This window comes from Epinephelus moara, chromosome 22 (genome assembly GCF_006386435.1).
Source record: "Epinephelus moara isolate mb chromosome 22, YSFRI_EMoa_1.0, whole genome shotgun sequence".
In the NCBI taxonomy this organism is placed as follows: domain Eukaryota; kingdom Metazoa; phylum Chordata; class Actinopteri; order Perciformes; family Serranidae; genus Epinephelus; species Epinephelus moara.
The window spans coordinates 18,291,096-18,310,134 of NC_065527.1; the positions used below are offsets into that span (position 1 = coordinate 18,291,096).

General features: G+C 41.4%; 1 protein-coding gene across 1 annotated transcript; it reads left to right on the forward strand.

Moving 5' to 3' along the window:
* Window positions 1–648: 648 nt before the first annotated feature.
* Window positions 649–4,507, forward strand: fam8a1a (family with sequence similarity 8 member A1a). The gene is made up of 5 exons (XM_050034402.1): window positions 649–1,280; window positions 1,603–1,723; window positions 1,854–1,977; window positions 2,756–2,895; window positions 3,037–4,507. Exons 1-5 carry the CDS (start codon window positions 875–877, stop codon window positions 3,179–3,181), a joined length of 936 nt encoding a protein of 311 aa, XP_049890359.1. The 5' UTR covers window positions 649–874; the 3' UTR covers window positions 3,182–4,507.
* Window positions 4,508–19,039: the final 14,532 nt, after the last annotated feature.

Genomic DNA, 19,039 nt, shown 5'->3' on the forward strand with positions numbered 1-19,039 from the left:
GGGAAAAATTTAAAGGTGTCGTTATCTATAGGTTATTATGTAATGGTTTTACTGGTGCAGCCCACTGGAGATCAAACTGGGCTGTATGTGGCCCCTGAATGAAAATGAGTTTGACACCCCTGGTACACAGCTATTCATTTTATTCATTAAAAACCACATTCCAATTTGGAGGGGGGAATTTGATTTCCATTTTAACGCAATACATTTTTTATTAGCAATGGCCAGCAAAATGTTTGTGAGCCTTAGAGCATGGTTATTGTTTGAGGCTGGACTTGGTAAAGTCACCCAGTAAAGAAATCACCATGACTACTAGATAAGGTGTCACATACACCCTGCCAAACCCCTGAAGTTTAGGGCACTCCCCAGTAAACTGAAAAAAATGTTCTGTTTATTTATTTATTTATTTTAAAATAATAGTGCAATAAATAGTTTTTGTTACCACAAGCTACTGAGAGAACGTGATTTTGGGCCTAGTGATGGAGCTGTTGCAGCACATTAGGAAAATACACAGGCTGCTCCTTTAAATGGAGCATACCATTAATGACAAAAGGGGGGGTGTTATTAGCAATTTCCACAACTTGATGGTATTTCACTGATATCTACTGCATAAACGAGGTAGATAATGTAATTATGAATTACATGTTATTGTTTTATTTGAATGGCTGAAATATTTTACAACGACACCGACCTGGAAGGTACTATTTAACATTGCGTGATCCCGGAAATCCCTGTATTTACAAACCAGCGCTGTGCCTGTATCCAGCAGCAGCACAGCAGGGAGCTAATGAGCGGAGCTAAGGAGCCATCACCTGACACCGTGCAGACGTTTTAAAAAATATTTTCTTGTGACATTAGACTGTGAAGTGGGTCAGACATGTCTGCGACACCGCCGAGTGACAGCCGCGGCCCGGAAGGAGACGCAAAGCAGCCTCAGACAAACGCGACAACGGAGTACTGCGCGAAGTTGCAGCAGTGGATGTGGCAGTATTACTGGGGCTATGCCAACTGGCAGAGCTGCTTGGCTCTGTCAGCCTTCCCCTTCCCTCCTCACTGCAGTTTCCCTCCGCCGGGCACGAGCGCTCAGACACCGGGTCCACCTGCATCGACATCCGGCGGTGGACAGCAGGCTTTTGACGCCCTGAACGGGTACAGCTACCCTTACCCCCTCAGCTTCCCTGCACCCTACCCTCACCCAGGTGGTGCCCACACGGAGCAGACCTCAGCTACGGATGCCCGGCGGCCAACCCAGCAGCAGCAGAATGGGAATCCACCTCAGGCAGGTATGGACCAGTGTTACAGTGAGCTGCAGTAGTATCCAAAGGCCTGCACTAATGTGTGTGGGCATTATTCTGTACAAGCTGGGTCATGTGCCTGATGGGAAGCAGGGTTAAGTATAATGCCCTGTGGAAACAAGCTTAAATGCTTAGAGTCATTAGGGTCTTTTAAGTGCTTTGTTAACCTCTGATAAGTTCAGCAGACCTGCTGTAGCCAGTCAAGGTAATTTATTTCATTATTTAAATTAGACAGGCTAATGCAGAAATGTGTCCCACTGGGTACAAGAGTATTCTCAGTACACTTGTCTTTTCATGTGCTTCCCTGCAGGACGGGAGTACACCATCCCCTCTCCTCTCCAGAGGTTCCTGGCTGAGACGGTGGACTTCTTTATCCTGTTTTGTGTGAAGGCCACCATCGTGCTGTGGATCATGCATCTGAGTGGTATGAAGTGAGTGAAGCTATTAAACAGATTCAGGCATCAGTTAATGCAAAATACAGAATTTGCATCTCCAAAAAGTCTGCATTACATTCCCCAGATGCATCCTCACACAGTCTCACACAGTCTCCTCTCTTTAAAGGGACATTGCCAAATTCATCACCCACTTCATCGTGGAGGAGATAGACGAGAACACATCCATGGAGGACCTGCAGAAGATGATGGCTGTCGCTCTGGTCTACAGGGTGCTAGTGTGCATCTATGAGGTGAGTCTCTGCACTGCCTCGACAAAGGTGGTACAGATGCAACATGCAATATTTTAGCTCGTCAAGCTGCGTGGTTCGTGTTTATAACCAAAGTTGCATAATACAGTGCTTGATAGTTTTCATATAGATTCATATTGACATATTGCTCAAAAGTAATTTCACATCGATCCATTTACAACATTTAGAAACACCTTTCAAGTCTACGGGGAGGGAATGAATGAGTTAAGGGACTTCTTCCTAACACATCAGTTGTATTTGTAGTGAAAATAAATGATATAACATTCCCCATTTCCTCCATTCACACTCAGCATGAGCCGCCTCATTGTCACATGCTTGTGTGTAATAATGAGTCTGAGTTCTCCTGCAACACAACATTACCTCCCACAGAGGACACTGATGCAACGTTGCATTCATAGTTGCCGTAGATGAAGTCATGTATCGCGTCTCTTGTTTGACTTCTGCATCAGCGGTTGTTTTCCCAGGTGGGAGCCAGCCTTGGGACGCTCAGACACCTCTGCTCACACTAATGCCATCTGGCATGTTTCCTTCTGTCTAAGCTTCTGCACTTGTTTGTGTAAAGCTGACAATTAATTTCTTGCCTTTTAACTCCTGCTGCATGCTATAATTAATAAGTTCTGCCTTTAGCTGTTGTTATGTGCATTTTATAAGGACGGTCAGGAGCCCACAGGGTTATTACCAATGTGCATCTCACATTAGCAAAAAAAAGAAATTGCGTGCAGTATTAAACTGTGTAAATCTGTCCTTCTTGTCCAATCAGACCATCTGTATCTGGGGTGCCGGTGGTGCCACACCAGGGAAGTTTCTGCTCGGCCTGCGGGTGGTGACGTGTGACACATCCACTCTGGTGCGACCCAATCGAGTCCTCGTAGTCCCAGCATCTAATGTTTCATTCTCTGCGTGAGTAATCAGACACTGGATACTTTTAAATTTGATTGTCCACGTTTGAGTCTATTCTGGTGTCGAACACTAAGTTCACACTGAATGCAGTCTCAATCTAACCTCTTGTTTTGTCTTGTTCTTTTGTCTTAACTTCCACAGCTCTACAGTGCGAGCGCTCAACAAGAACTTCTCCATCGCCTTCCTCTTTCCCGTCTTCATCACCTTGCTCTTCTTCCAGCACAACAGGACTGTGTACGACATCGTGGCAGGGACCATTGTTGTGCAGCGCCGAGGGGGCAGATAGCCTCTCCTCAGGCGGCAGACTCTCGTATACTTGACAAGGTATAATGACAAAGCGCTGCAGGCCCACGTGTGCTAAGTGTCTTAAATTTAAACCAGCCACATCTGAACAATGCATTTGCCCATTTCTTCATTGGATCAAACAAGGACTCAAACTGCACTTTAAAACTGGATGCGTACTGTTTTAGGCCTGGGTCATTTGGAGTCAAAATAATCCAGCTTTACATCTTTAATATTTTTTTTTTACCACTGAATCAACAGATAAGCTGTCAGGAGGAAACCCTCTACAGTATTGTGATTTTTGATAATCGCAAAGTATGTTCAGCTGAAAATGGTGCTGTCCGATGTTTCTGGGATATTTTGAGACTTTTCTCATATGGTGTGAATTTTAACATGTGTGCTATGTCATAAACTTTTTTTTTTGTGAAGCTTATTGTCGTAATGTTTGAATCTTCAAACCGGAACATGCAATCAGAGTAATTTGACACCACCTATCATCACAGAAGAGTTTAATGCATAAAGCTGCATTTTCTTTTAAGCATTTTTCTTTTCTTCCAGGTAACAATGGTGACTCACATGTTTGGTTTGCTCATGTATTGTGTTGACATTGTGTCTCAGACTGAAGGAAATTAACGCCAGGCTTATTTGCATCTATTCTTTGTGCCTATGGATATTTTAATGAGGAAGTATTATTTCGCTATTTTAAATGTCGTTGTAATTCTTGTGACTCAGGGCAACTGTTTTGCATCACAGAACCACTGATTGTCTGAACTGCACTATGAATTCCTACTGCTCATGTCAGATGTCTACTTATGCACGATGTCAATAGCCTGCGAGCCAGAAGACAATATTGGCATTGTATGTTTCTGCAAACTATGGAAAAATTACATCTGTACATTTCACACGTATCATATCAACGTTCCTAAAGTGAAGTAGTTCTGATTACATGTGTATGAGCTGACAAATGGGGATTGTGGATGGCGTGAGACCTAGGCAAGATGGCTGCCAAGCTGCAGACCACCGTTTGAAACCAAGAAATAATAAAACCTTTTTTTGTTGTTGTTGTTTTTAGTGAGACATTGTGGTATTTCCAGCTGTGACTGTAGCACCAAACTGGGTATTTTAGGCTAAAACTTTTTCTTTTTCTTACCATAACCAAGTGGTTTTTGTGCCCAAACACAGTTTCAACATACTTGTTGTATAATAACATACAAAGGTTACACATCTGTGGTTTGCAGAAATGTACAATGCCAACATTTATCCTGGCGACTGATGTAAAACTCCTCTGGTATCAAAGATAATTAATGATTTATTAAAATGTGACAATGTTGGCGTAGCATTCCAGTTTAAAGTTAATTTAAATCCACAGTATGGCGACTTATTTACCATACTAATACATGATTTATGTAAAATATTAAGGCCATATTGTCTCAAATATACATACCTTCACATGTGAAAGACAAACTTATTCAAATATTTTGATACAACTAACCATTTTGCACATGATATCTCAATTTACAAGACACATTCTGACAAAACCAAGATAAAACAACCGCCTGCTGATCTAGCACTTACAAAATAACACTGATTACCACTCATGAAGTAGCTGTTGAAAACTGAATAAAAGATCCCAAATAAGTTTCTTCTTTAAGACTTTCATTTAACGACTTTTGTCCCCTTGCTTAAGTGAAAATGTAATTGGTGTCCTTAATTGGTCCAAAGGGGGTGCTGCCTCATTAAAGGGGGAACATGTTTCTTAGCAACCTTCATCTGTGCAGCTCTTAAAGGTGCACAGAGGAAATGTTTGAATGTAGCATGGAACTTACGAGTGTTGGAGAAGAGCATGCAAAGTGTTTGAGTGTCGTAATGCAGTGTCTTGTGAGGACTAAGAAGGGTGATGTGTTACTAACAGGAAAAAGTTTCAGAGGTCAAACAGTAAAAAAGGGCTGATTTAGCAAAAAACTTAAATGACAGGATTTTCAGAATACATTAAGAAATCAATCTTCTTTGTCTCATGCCTGAGAATGTGGGTGACAGAGCTACCGTGCTATAGAAATACAGGATTAAAGGGATTAGTTTTAACTTAAAGACCTGTAAAGAACATTACACGCTCTGGTACTACAGGCACGTGGTTTGCACCTTGATGTCAATATCTGACTTTCAACCTGACGGCATCCTTAAACTGAAGTACAAACCAACTTCTAGTTGAAAACTACAACAGAAATCGTCCAAACCAACCAAACTCCACTATAAAGATGTCATTAAATGTACAGTAGGAATATTATTTGCTGTTTGCATTGATTTCACAACTGCTGTGCTTTTTCGCCCATGTTGAAAAGAGAATTTCATGTGGACTTGTTAAATACAAAAATGTTGCATCTTTAAACATGACTGTTCTCCACAGCTGCTATAACACTTTATGCCACATGGGGGTGACATTAGACAACACAGATTATTACAGATTGTTGTGGCCCAGATACAGTAGATGGAAACAGACTGTAGTTATTAGATGCTGGCATTATTTTCAAAGATAAACAACAAAAAGTATTGTCTGTGTTTTTGCTACTATTAAATACATAACTTTTATCAGAACTGAGGGCAAAAAACAAACGCTGACTTGCACAAATATATTTCTGCAGCACCTGCCTTCCTGTCCTGTCTGTCACTTCACAGTTACAGCAGCAGCTAATGATGTGATACACATTGTACGCACACATTGCTGACAGACGTCTATTTTAATTCTTAGACAGCAATTGCTTTTCTCTGTGACATCTCCAGCCGTTTTTGGGTTGCTGACTTGTGCAAAGTCACTGCAAAAATATCTGTGCATGAGAAGCTGTTAGGCTGCAGGTCATGCAAGGTGATTTACTTGGATAAAGAATGATGCAACTTGTTGACTTACATTTTTGATTTAGCTCCCCTAGATATACTCTGCGAGGGGCAAAATTGACCTTAAATGGCAGTACCACTGTGCCAACTTTTCTCACGCATCAATAAACTTTTAGTGTTTGATTAAAGGGACAGTTCACTCCAAAATCAAAAATACACAATAGTCCTCTTACCTGTAACGCTGTTTTTCAGTGTAGATTATTTTGGTGTGAGCTGCACAGTGTTGGAGATATCAGCCGTAGAGATGTCTGCCTTTTCTTGAATAAAATGGAAATAGGTGGCATTTGGTTTGTGGTCTTGAAAGTGCCAAAAATCATGACTCAATTACTAAAGATAATCCACAGACCTTTTTGTGAGCAGTTTCAAGTAGGAACTATTTACTGTCAACCGAACTACACCTGCCAGCTGTATCATCGCACAGAAGGAAGACTGCATCTACTCGCACTCCCAACTCGTCAAATACAGACGGTTGGTCAGTGGGCCAACACGTCAAACTACGACACTCTAGGTGCTCCTTCGGCATCAGTTTTGTACGCTTAGGGAGCGCCCTTGTCAATTTACACTAGTTACATGCACTGTCTTTTCAAAATAAATCTTCATTTTCACAGGAAATGTACAACTTCAGCTTGTTAAACACGTGGTCTCTTTTCAAAATAAATTTCAGACATGGGTAAAAAAGTTTTTTAAGTTTACTTCCTTAGGTTTAGGCAACCAAAGCACACGGTAAGGGATTGTAAAAACCTCATTAGTAGTTTTTTTTTTACAAACATAATGTAACGTCACGTGATATACGTCACTCATGCAGTGTGCTACACAAACTAGCACACTACACTGTTAGGAGAATAACTCAATTGACTTGGTTCACAGGGGAAACAAACAGCAGCCTCCTGGGTGAAAGTCCAGAATTTGTTGGGCCCATCCACCACCTCCTTTCCTCCTGCCCAACCCATGCGAACATTTCCACTCTTTAGTTGCTCGAAGCATCAAAAATTCCAGTGCAGCCCTTACCGTCGCCTCGGTGCATAGGTATCTGATGCCGAAGGCCAGGCCTGCCAAAGTGGGTCCCTCTTCCAAACCCATCAGGGGTGGGAGGGCAGCAGAGAGAAGTAAAATCAAACATTGACTGCAAAAAGTACTGTAAGGTATAAATGTGTAAGATCAAATTGTGTGCAGAACTGAAATAGTGTAAAGAGTATATGGCTGTTAACTCTTAGTTTTTCAGTCATACCAAATGTATATAATTGCAAGACTTTAGGGACCCCAGTGTGCAGAAATAATTTTGAAAAAAGGCGATGTTACTTCTTCCCTTGTCAAAGTTTAGTGTAACTTTGGCACATTATTTGCCCCCTTTCCGTGAAGATAGCATGGTAGGTACCGATGGATGGTCCATGGTAGGTACCGATGGATGCCTAAGGTACTCTAGTTTAATATCTGTCTTTACTGTAGCTTTAAGACTGAGCCTGATACAGCAGGTTTTATTTGCTGAAAATTAGTCTGCTTCACTCCTCACCTTCAGCTCTGTCTGTCACACCTGGTGCTTCCTTACATGTGGCCATTGCCTCTCTTCCTCTTTCACTTTCTGGTTCTCTCTGTACCCTGACTTTTCCTTCAGGAGTCCCTCATTTCTAGTGACACACTTTGGCTGAATATCTCCAACGCTTGCCAGCTCACACCAAAACAATCTAGACTGATTAACAGCACTGCAGGTAAGAGGAGAAATATGTTTTTAATTTTGGGGTGCCTTCAAAGGTCTAAGATAATTAATAAGGTTACTCACATGACAAAAAGTTGCCACTCAGGGACAGTTTATGTAGGTAACTTGATGTAAGGCATAACTTCAGTTACACTAATTTTTTTTATTTCCAGTGCCAAAGTGCTGTGGAGTTGAATTTTTATGAGCCGTGTTCTTGTAAGATTAGCCAGGGGCATATTTTATCTTAAGGGTCCCAGTAGGAAGACACAACGTTCGTTCGGCTCTCCACGGAATGGTAGGTTTTTAAATAGCAACCATTAATCCTTATGAATTAGTAATTATCACCAGTCTCTTGCCAACTTTCTGACTCCAGCACACTCTAATGAAACAAAAGACACAAATCACAGACACCATTCAAGACTTTTCTACCAGCTCTGGTCGTCTAATGTCATCGTGTTGAGCTGTTGTGCACCATGTTGCTGTCAAGGCAGCCTTGTTGTCTTTCATACGTATCTTTGGTGTCTCCTGTTTTTTCTAATTACTTCCAAACTCTGACCTTTAGGGATGAATAGATCATCTCGGAGCTTGTACCTACACCCTCATGTGTGGTCTGACACCAAGGAGGAGTGGTAGAACATATGTAAATGCAGTGTCTGAATTATAAATGTGTAACATCTTCCATAAATTTTGTGCTTGTAGAACTTAGATACGAGTAAAAAAAGTATTAAACTCCTTAAATGGCTCTGAGGCAGGGAGAGGGAAAAAACTATCCAAACATTTTGTCAGCCATTGTGCATGATTTTAAAAGTTCATCACAGCATTTTGTCCTTCAGTAGCAAGTTTTTGTGCTGAGAGTCATGAGTTGTTCTCTGTGCCAGGGAACTGAGAGAGGCTTAGCAATAATTACGCCTCGAGTGGCTCTAATACAAATTTCACAGGGAGACGGAGTGGAGAGAGAGAGGGAGAGAGGGAGGGAGGAAAAGCAACAGAAAGTGTGAGACGCAGAAAGGGATTAAGAGAGAGACAAAAGCCCAAGAGGAAGGAAAGGATTGGAAAAGGGAGTTCAAAATGAGAAAAGAGGGAGAGTGAAAATGGGAAGAGGAGTGCGGAGGGAAAAAAGGGAGGAAGAGAGAAAGAATGAGAGGGAGCGAGTGTGAGAGGCTGAGGGACACCATGCTTGAAAATTCTCTCTGATCTTTGAGCCGTGGGACCAGAGGCGATGGAATACCCCGCAGAACTCTATTAAAATTCATCCAGCCTCACTAAAGCTCTCAGTTATTATACAAGAGATGCCCTGCACAGCTCAGCTTTCTCTGTTTGCTCTCTGTCGCATACACACAGTACATGAGCATGCGAAAGACAAACAGACACCAGCCCGCCAATCTACACACACACACATAACTAATGTTGTCTTCACTCTTAGACAAAAAGACACTTGAGGTGAAGTGACACTGCACTTAAACTTTACTTAGTACATTATACTGTACAACTTTAGCAAAGACAGTTTCATCAGAGCTGCAGGACTAAAGGTGTGTAGGGTTTACAGCTATCACTCAAATTTTTATTGAAGAAATGGTTTTGTATAAAAATGAAAGCTGTATCAACTGACTTTCTGGGCACCTGAGGGTGGCCGAAACAAGCTGCACGCACAATACTGACATATTATCACCTTATGAAGTTGATGCAGCAAACTGGTTAGAAAACACATGCTAATTTAAACATCCAGCAGATACAGCGAAACATGAGCATTCATTTCAATATTCACTTTCCTTTCAGCTCTGTTTTTGGTCGCCACCAACTCCTGGGGAAAATAGCTGACTTGTTAGCTGCTAAATGCTCCACTATGTTTAGTGGTGGAAGAAGTACTCAGAGCTTTTAAGCAAAAGAAGAAATATTCTGTTTCAAGTAAAAGTCCTGCCTTCAAAGTCTTACTTTGGTAAAATTACACAAGTATTAGCTTCAAAATATGCTAAAAGTACCAAAAGTACTCATTGTGCTAAATGGCTAATTTCAGAATATTGGTAATTTTACTGGATTATAATTATTGATAATAATTTCGCAGCTGGTAAAGATGGAGCTAATTTTGATTACTTTTTATACTGCCGGGTAGCCATAAAAAAATACATTGTAATTTATTAATTTAATGAGATATTCTATTAATTATTCATTAACTAGTAACTTTAGTTATAAAATAAATGTAATGACGTAGAAAGAGCAATATTTCCCTCTGAGATGTGGTGAAGTAGGAGTGTGAAGTAATATAAAATCGACATACTCAAGAAAAGTACAAGCACTGTTGGGGAAGCAGCCTTTGCAAGCTACAAGATACTTCACGCAGGAAAAAGTTAAACTACAGCAGAGCATCCCTCGGGAGAAATCTAGTCTGGTTAACTAAAGCGACTTAAAAAAAGTCTCTTTACTAAATCTTTGAAAAATGATCAAGGGGCGTCGGTGGCTTAGTGGTAGGGCAGGCGCCCCATGTACAAGGCTGTTGCCGCAGCGGCCCGGGTTCAACTCCTTCTCTCTCACACTTCACTATCCTGTCAATTAAAGGCAAAAAATGCCCATAAAAATATCAAAAAAATGATCAAAATGTACATGTCATACAAAATTATAACAAAATATAATACAAAAAACTCACATGCAAGCAAAAAACTTTACTGAGTTTACTGCAAAAGTGCCCGCTTGTTCACGTCAACAAAAATACATAAATTAATGAAGTCAAATAATTAAATAAATAAAATAAAATAGCCCACGGATCACAGGAAAGTGTAAGGAACCTTAGCTTTGGTTCATCAGCCAGACAGCTGGTTTAAGAGACTAGAGTCCAGGTGGGAGTATTGCACCAAACAGGGTTACTCAGTTAGCCAGGTAACTTCTACAATAGTATGCAACAACTTCTCAAACATTCCTTAATGTTAATGAATAGCAATAATCAATACTTATGACTAATTGTGGTCAAAGGGGGTTCAATTACAGCAAAGAAGCAACGGTAGAATAAAAATAAAAACCCTTTCTTCCCTTGTATGACCATTGATTGTAGTTTCAGTAGTTAAATACACAAAAGTAGCAAAAAAAAAGTAATTCAACTACTTGAATCACAATGCAAATATGAATGTAGTTAAACCAGCAAGCTACTGCACAATTTAGCTAAACTTATAATTTAGTTTTTCATTCAAGTACCCTTAAATTCTACTCAAGTACAGTGCTTGTATCATGGGTGTATTGTCAGTATGTGCTGAAGGCTTGCTGAGTTAAGATTCAGTTCACCCGGCGAGGACGCCAATATGAAGTAAATGAAACTGAAAAGAATTCATATTTGACGTGTGACATCTGCACTGTGGTTTATTTGACTCTGAAAGTATACTGCGTGAACTTTATACTGGCCTACTCACACACACACGCACACGGACACATATTTGTGACTCACCTTTTGCGCCTCCGTCACTGGACTTTCCATCTGACTCAGTAGTCTGATATTTCTTTGGAACTTGTATGGAGGGATGCTCCACCCTTAGATGCCTCACAGAATTTCATGCAAGGCCTTTGGATGATGTCCAGGGTTGCATAGGGCGACATGGTGTTCTGTAGGGCAGCAGCAGCAGGTCTTTGTGCTTGGACCGGTGGTTTTTATATGTCTGCATGTGTCCTAATGTGTAAATGTGTCATTTGGTGTTCTTATGTCTGCTCAGGCCGAGCTGCAGGACGGCTCATACTGGTAGTGAGAGAGAATAATTAATGGGGGAGAGATGGATCTGGAGGAAGTGCATATATTCATATATGTGAGTAAGATTTGTGCAAGAATAATGAGGAATAGTGAAGTGACTGAGTCAGAGAAGAAGAAAGCCGGAGCCAGGGAAGGTAACAGAGAGAAGAGAGCAAATATAACCCGTTGGTAGTATTAGCAAACGTTGGAAAACAACTCCTCCCTTGTGAAGTGAATATTAGATTACATTCCATTAACAGACAGTTGTGTCTGTGTTTAGACAACACCAGACATTCTCTGTATCGCCCAGCAGAGGGAGTTCCCTTTGAATTTACTGTCTGTCTCTTTACTCCCCAGAGCAGGCTCTTGATTGGCTCTCAGTAGCCCCGGTGTCTGAGGCAGCTCAGCCAATCGACGCGCTTCTGGGCCACAAACATCTGAAGTAGTAATAATGTGGAATGTGCTGGCTCGGCATGAGCTGTCAACTAGAGCATGTAGTACTATACTATATGCGGATAGAGGGAGGAGACGAGTAGAGGGGAGGAGGAAGTGGTAAGCACTCGATGACAGAGCAGTAGTCTTATTGTGCAGTGTGTTAATGTGTGTATGAGAGAGAGAGAGAGAGAGAGAGAGTGTGTGTGTGTGCAAAGCAGTACTGTCAGCTGTTCTATGTTGCCTAACATCCACAGATGCACCCCACCCTCAGTGCCTCTCCCTCCTGTGAATTCACACACACAACACTTTTTTTTCTCACATGTACACTCTTGCACAACTTGTACCCACACGGACTTGTGAACAGTTACACAAAACCTTTATCTCATATACAGACATGGTGTGTGTGTGTGTGTATTATGATGTTGTGGGAACATAAATCTATTTACACAGTCATAGTGTGAAGACTCGCCGTCCCATTGGGGACAAAACACAAGTCCTCATAACGTAAATCGCTAAAGACTTGGGTTAAAGCTAGGGTAAGGTTGGGGTGAAGTAGAGGTTAAGGTTAGGGAAAGGTCAGGTGAAAGGGAAGATAACTCCTTAAAGAAAGTTATAATGCACTGGCACTTATTCTTCTTTTTATACAGGTTCATAGTTACAACATTAGCTTTGGTATTTAGGTTAAAGTTAGTTTTAGGTCAAGGTTAGAGTTTGGGAAAGTCTCCAGGATATGAATGTAAGTCAGTGCAATGGCCTCTGAAATGAGGGAAGCGAGACTCTCTCTCTCCCTCTCTCTCTCTCTCTCTCTCTCTCTCTGTCTGTGTGTGTGTGTGTGTGATTGATATCAACATACTGAACATACAGTACCAAGTCGTGTATTTAATCCCTCGGCAGACCGACCCTGCGGAGCATTTGTCTCCTCTGTGTTGATACACAGCAGCGGGTTACATGCTTGACACAGAAGTTTCAGGACCCAGGCCCTGACAGCCAGCAGTGACCCAGGATTAGTGCCTCTCCAGTGGGGCCTCAGCAGACCCAGCACCTGGCTCCCCCTGATGGAGGTATGTACTGTATGCAAGGAGTCCCGCAGACTCACAGATCTAAAATAATCCTTCACAGGCTGCTGGTGCAAGCGTACTGTATGTCCATATGTGTAGACGTGTGTGTCTGTGGACAGATAGCATTTTTTTCCTGTGTGCAGGTTTAGCGGTTTGAGAAGGTGCGTGGCAGGAGAGTAAGTATATATATTCTATGAAAGCAATGTACAGTATGTACTCCAATCATGCATAGTGTGTTTTCACATCTGTGTGTGTGTGTTTGGGGGGTGTCAGAGTAACAATCTGATGGGTCATAATCTGGCCTGCTGACTGACATCATGTGTTAATGCAGGGTCAGCTACTGGAGGTCTGCTATTAATAGAAGGGAAAGCAAGCACACTCATAAACACAGGTATGCTCACACAGACATTACACAGGCACGCATAGCTGCACACAAAGCCCAGATCGAGATTGACTTTGCAATATAATTCTTACATGATTCAGCTGGTTGCTAAATGCCATACAGGTAGCTGGTGAGGAATTTGAACAGGTGGTCTAGTGGAGATCAAGATTAGCTTTTAAAAGGGGCCTGTATATAGAACATACAGCATATAAATTCCTGCAGATTCAAAGGCACTGAATTCATTAATCTAAAAATTAGGCCTTAACTGGTATTGAAATGACTTAAACCAAGCTTTCAAAAGTCTTAAAATTCTAAGACATGTAAATGTTGCATTGTTAAACCTCAAAACAATTGCAAACATCATTTTTTTCTTAAATAATTTCCCATATGCCTGTTATATTAACATCATGTAGATCAAGATAGGGCAACCAGCAACACTCGTATTTAGTTTTTACAGCGTGGATGCTCAGAGCAGAGGATTAACTGTCTGGTAGCTGTCACTGTGCCCTGGACGAAATGGGGAAGTGCAAATTCAACAAAAAAAAAAATGGCTATTTCAAGATTTTGCGGCATGAAACCACCACAAGGCAGTTCAGAAGAGGCTCTGTGTATTTTATGCAAAATGTTTTTCAAACTCTGCACGATGGAGGCTGGCTATCTCCCAGTTTTGTTCTACCCTTGTCTCCGCCACGAGACAAAAAAAGTCAGGGTTAAAGTTACCATAATCATTTTGGCAAAAGTGTCCCCAACCCCTCATAACCGATGTTTAGTCATGTTGTTTTTTGAAATTTGTCTTAAATTTCATTCTGAGTGGCATTTAAAAAGTCTTAAAACACCCTAAATCTAAGTTTCCTTAAGTTGTAGGAACAGTCAGACATAAAATTTATAGACTTTAATGGTCAAAACTGGCAAAGTAGCACCAAGTATATCAGCTGCCAATAAAGCCATAAAACTGTGAATAGTAATACTGGAAGATGAAATGTATGTGCACAGCTTTTCAATGGTTTTGGGTGTCCTTGATGGATGAGCTGTCTCCGTATTAGAGGGCAGCATGTGTCTGAACATTTCCATCTGAATTAACTCGGCTCTTTATCAGCGCTAGTTTGATCTCCTCCACCTTCGTTTGCATTCCCGCCTCTTTCTTCGCTGCAAGTGCTGAGCAAATGTTTTAAATATTGCTATTATAGTTTGCCATTTCCTATTTGCCATTTACACAGCGGTATATCTTTACCTGTCTCGGTTATTTCCTTCAGTCTGACTCGTACAAATTGCTGTTCTGTCCTCCATCAACCAGTTGTTTTTTTTAGCTCCTGTTTGTCTTGTCACAGACGGTTCATTTCAGGACACGTCTTTACAAGAGAGAAAGCAGACTTCACAATCCATAACAATTGGTACATCGTTTCATAATTAGCAGGTGTATAAGGAGGATGTTGAGCGTGTACTGGCGTGTGATGAAATGTATCTTTGTCCCAGTTGTGTACATGTAATAATTCAGCCATGTTTAGAGTACACTACCAGAGATATTTATAGTAGGCCTATTTGGAAAACCCCTCCTTTTCCACGGTAAATGAGTCATGTAGCATGCCTCAGCACACTCAGGCGCACACACTCACACACACACATATGAGGAAACCATCAGCTGCAATGCATGACCCAAATACGCATACTATTTGAAAAGCCAGTGAGTTTAAGCTTGCCCTGCATGCCCTGTATTTTGTTCTCTCAGCTTTATATCAAATAAAGCCTGCGGTGGATACTGAAACAAGCTAATGATCCATGATCAGGCCAGCGAGTGTACTTAAAAGAGTCTGCATATAATTGAAAATCCTGAGGACTAAGAAATGAAGAGGATGTGATCTATAAATAGAGACCAAAGGTTGTTTGAATAGAAGAAGAGAGCAGACAGAAAACACTGCCAAAATAGCTAACAGTAATTTGAATCCACTTGAATTTTTGGAAACAGTTCAGTCTTTATGTGCATCAGTTTTAATCCACAACTAGTAAGTGTGTCTATGAATCAACAATCAAGCAAGTTATGAGAAATTAAATGTGAAAACAGTAAATATATACCACTGGTGACTGTGTGTTACCAGTATTGCTTGAGAGATAAGAGCTTCACTGAAAGCATTTGGGTAAAGGAGATTTATAGGTTATTCAGAGCGTATCTATGATTCAGAGGTTATCTCCACATGGCTCTCAACATGGAGGTGGCTGAGCTAGCAGCTACCAGCGAACAGTGTTAGCAGCTAATGATGCTAACAGCGTAAACAGTGCTAACAGTGTCAACCAGTCTTGCCAACCTGGTGAATTTCTCCCTGCATTTTGTGACTTTTCAGTTGCTAGTTAGCGTTAGTTCTTAAAAGCAACTAGCGACAAATTTAGCAAGCATGGATGTATTTAGAGACCTGGATACAGCATCGGCTCAGTTGCTCAGTGGCTTCCGCTTCAGCATCATTGGGCCCGTAGAGCAGGTGCACTCGAGACTTACGGCTGCCGAGCACAGCTGAGTGTGGCCAAGCATGGTTGAGCGCTCTGCTAGCTTGAATCGGGATAAAATAATTTAATCTTGAGGCTCTTTTAGACTTTCCATATGTTATATGACTGAATGTATTAATCTTGATAGGTAAATGAGTCATTTTGCAGGGGTCGTGATGCTCAAACAAATGTATCCACTGATTTATATACACCTCTTTCCCAATGTAAGTCTATGGGGAAAAGTCTTTTAGGGCCTAATGGCATCACGTGACGGACCCAGGGAAATTGCAGTACCACTGTCTGGCCACTCCGAAAATTGGATTCAAAGCCCTGCATAGTCGCACGTGACCAGCCTCCCTTACTTCGGAATGGGAGTCTGGGGACATTCGTCTTTCGTTTTGTAATAGAACTGGGCGGGGATATCCAGACCACATGACGGCGTTGCCATAGGTACGGCACGTGTGTTACATGTAACAGAGACGTACCAGAAACACAGAGAGCAGGTTAAATAGGTTCGTAATGTAGTCATGGCTCAGGCTACTATACCGAAGAAACGTGTGGATATTTATCGGGTTTGTTCGGCGTCGGGGAACAGCAATTCCAGTATAGGCAGGTGAAAGGCAAAGCTAATCAGCCATTGGTCAAGGAAGTACGGAAGTACACGGATTTGGATCCAATCACATCACACATGCAGAGAGAGAGAGACACAACGATAAAGATTAATTGATGGTGAGTTTGTACAAGCACAATGTTATCAGGCCTCTTGTGGCTAGACATCGAGGGAAGCAGTGTGTTGATGAGAGAGCAATTTTATTGATTCAAGTTTTTAAAAGGCCTTTGAAATCGAGCGTCTAGACAATCTGGCCTTGCGGATGTTCATGTCCAATTGAACTTGAAGAATATAGCAGTCTGATAACTGGTAGCACAATGAAAGAGTGAGGGAGACGATATAGCGGATGAAGAGTTTTTTTCTTTACAAGTTTGCATCACAGTCAGGCATTTACATTTCACTGTAACAAAGACATTGTCAAGCCTTTTTATGCAATAAGACCACTACTGCAAGGTACATGTGAATGCATTGAACTGAATATACTATATAAGAGGGAAGAGCAGACGAACTTTAAAACCTGCCCTGACTGCAGTGAAAGTACAGCGGTTCACATAAGAGAACATCACTATAAAGAGCTGATGAATGAAAGAAAGAGTCAAAGAAATAATATCAATAGTGCTGAAAGAGACCGTCTGGCAACTGTTCCTGGCCGAGACATAGTTGAGCAAATAGTTTGTAGCTAATATGTTTTACACTTTTTTGTACGGATTAAAGAATAAAAAAAACTGGAGACCATTTTGGAATCACACCAGCGGGCATGCCAAATCAGTGTGTATGATGCAGTCTCTTTAATTTGTAGATGTGGATGTGGTGTGATTCAACTTAATTCTTCTCATGATTTTTTTTAAGAAAGTAAAGTTCTGATCCTCAAATTGATCTTCAAAAAACACTGAAGGCCTGCCTGTTCCTCAAGTACCATGCAAGGAAAAGCCCTCAAGGGGACTGACGACCAAGATATGGAAAGATAGGAGAGGTGGCAGGAGGGCACTGTGGACACAGAGGTGGGACGCAGAGGTGAGACACAGCAGAAAGTGCTAATGATAGTGGTCAGAGGGTGAAGCCACCGAAGCAGAATTGATCAATGACTACGACGCATTGTGATCAATGCATGTGGTAAGACAGGGCAATTGCACCAGTCTGCCATCCTTCCATTTCTCTTGTCCTTTAATAACATATTCAACAATATTGGGGGGTCCAACAGGTTTATCTTAGGGCACAGGGTCATAGCCTCAAATTAGGTGCTTTGTCTGACCAACAGCCCAAAAAATATTCAATTTATAGTTGTATATAATAGAAAAAAAGCTCCTTACATTCGAGAGGAACAGCAAATTTTTGGCATTTTCCTTTCATAAGTTTAAAGGAAAGGTTCACCATTTTGAGACGGCTCATTTGCTATATTATTTCTTTCCTCTTCTTCAAGAGTCAGATGAGAAGATTGATACTACTGTCTGTCTCCAGCAAGTTACTGTCCCCAGCCAAGAAATATTCTGGCAGTCTCCAACCACAAAATTAAACAAATAAGATAATTAGTGAGCTTTCGCTTCCGTTTTCAGTCTTTATGCTATGCTAAGCTAATCTGTTGCTGGCTGTAGCTTCATATTTATCGCACAGACTTGAGAGTTGTATTGCTCTTCTAGGCTAACTCAGTCCCTTTATAAGTCCTTCCAGGATTTGGCGGGCAATTTTGGAATTGTTGTGGCCTAAAATGTCTAATTTCACAGCAGCTTTTCCAAAAAAATTGCAGTATATGTTGAGATATTTTTAGCTGCAGTGAAATTGCTGGGGAAATTGTAAATTGCAAAAATAGTATAATAGTATAAATAATACTTTTTTTGTATATTTTCGAAGGCAGCTTGTTCCAGTGAGAGTAAAAATGCACTGTTTTGAATTTGTAATTTGTACTACACTAACGTTATCACTAACCTTGCATATTTAATCAGCTCACTCATTGATTATTTTAGCACATACAATAGATCTGAATGCAGCAGCCTCTGTCATGGTAATTTGTCTTGTCTGTTGTCCGCGTGGTTCAGCCATTCTCTCGGTGTCTTTTGCGGTCAAAAAGTGTTTGTCAGCTTCTGTGGTCTGTGTTCAACATCAGGGAATGGCCTTGCATGGTGCTTAGCAGTCATTTTGTTTGGTAAATGTGAGACCTTATAGTTGCACATGTCTGCATCTTCACAACCAGAAACAAGGAAGTGAGTTTGGTGACATTATGGGAGGACTGCTGTGATGGGTGAACTCATGGGAGGCACGGGGCGGCTGTGGCTCAGAGGTAGAGCGGGTCGTCCACCAATCGAAAGATCAGTGGTTCGATCCCAGGCTTCTCCAGGCTGCATGTCGAAGTATCCTTGAGCAAGATACTGAACCCCAAATTGCTCCCGATGGTTGTTCCATTGGTGTGTGAGTGTGTTAAAAACTGAGTAGCAGGTGGCACCTTGTACGGTAGCCTCGGCCACCAGTGTATGAATGTGTGTGTGAATGGGTGAATGTGACTCGTAGTGTAAAAAGTGCTTTGAGTGGTCACTAGATGACTAGAAAGGCGCTATACAAATACAGGTCCATACAGGCGCTATACAAATGCAGGTCCATATTATCATCGGTCAAATTTGCT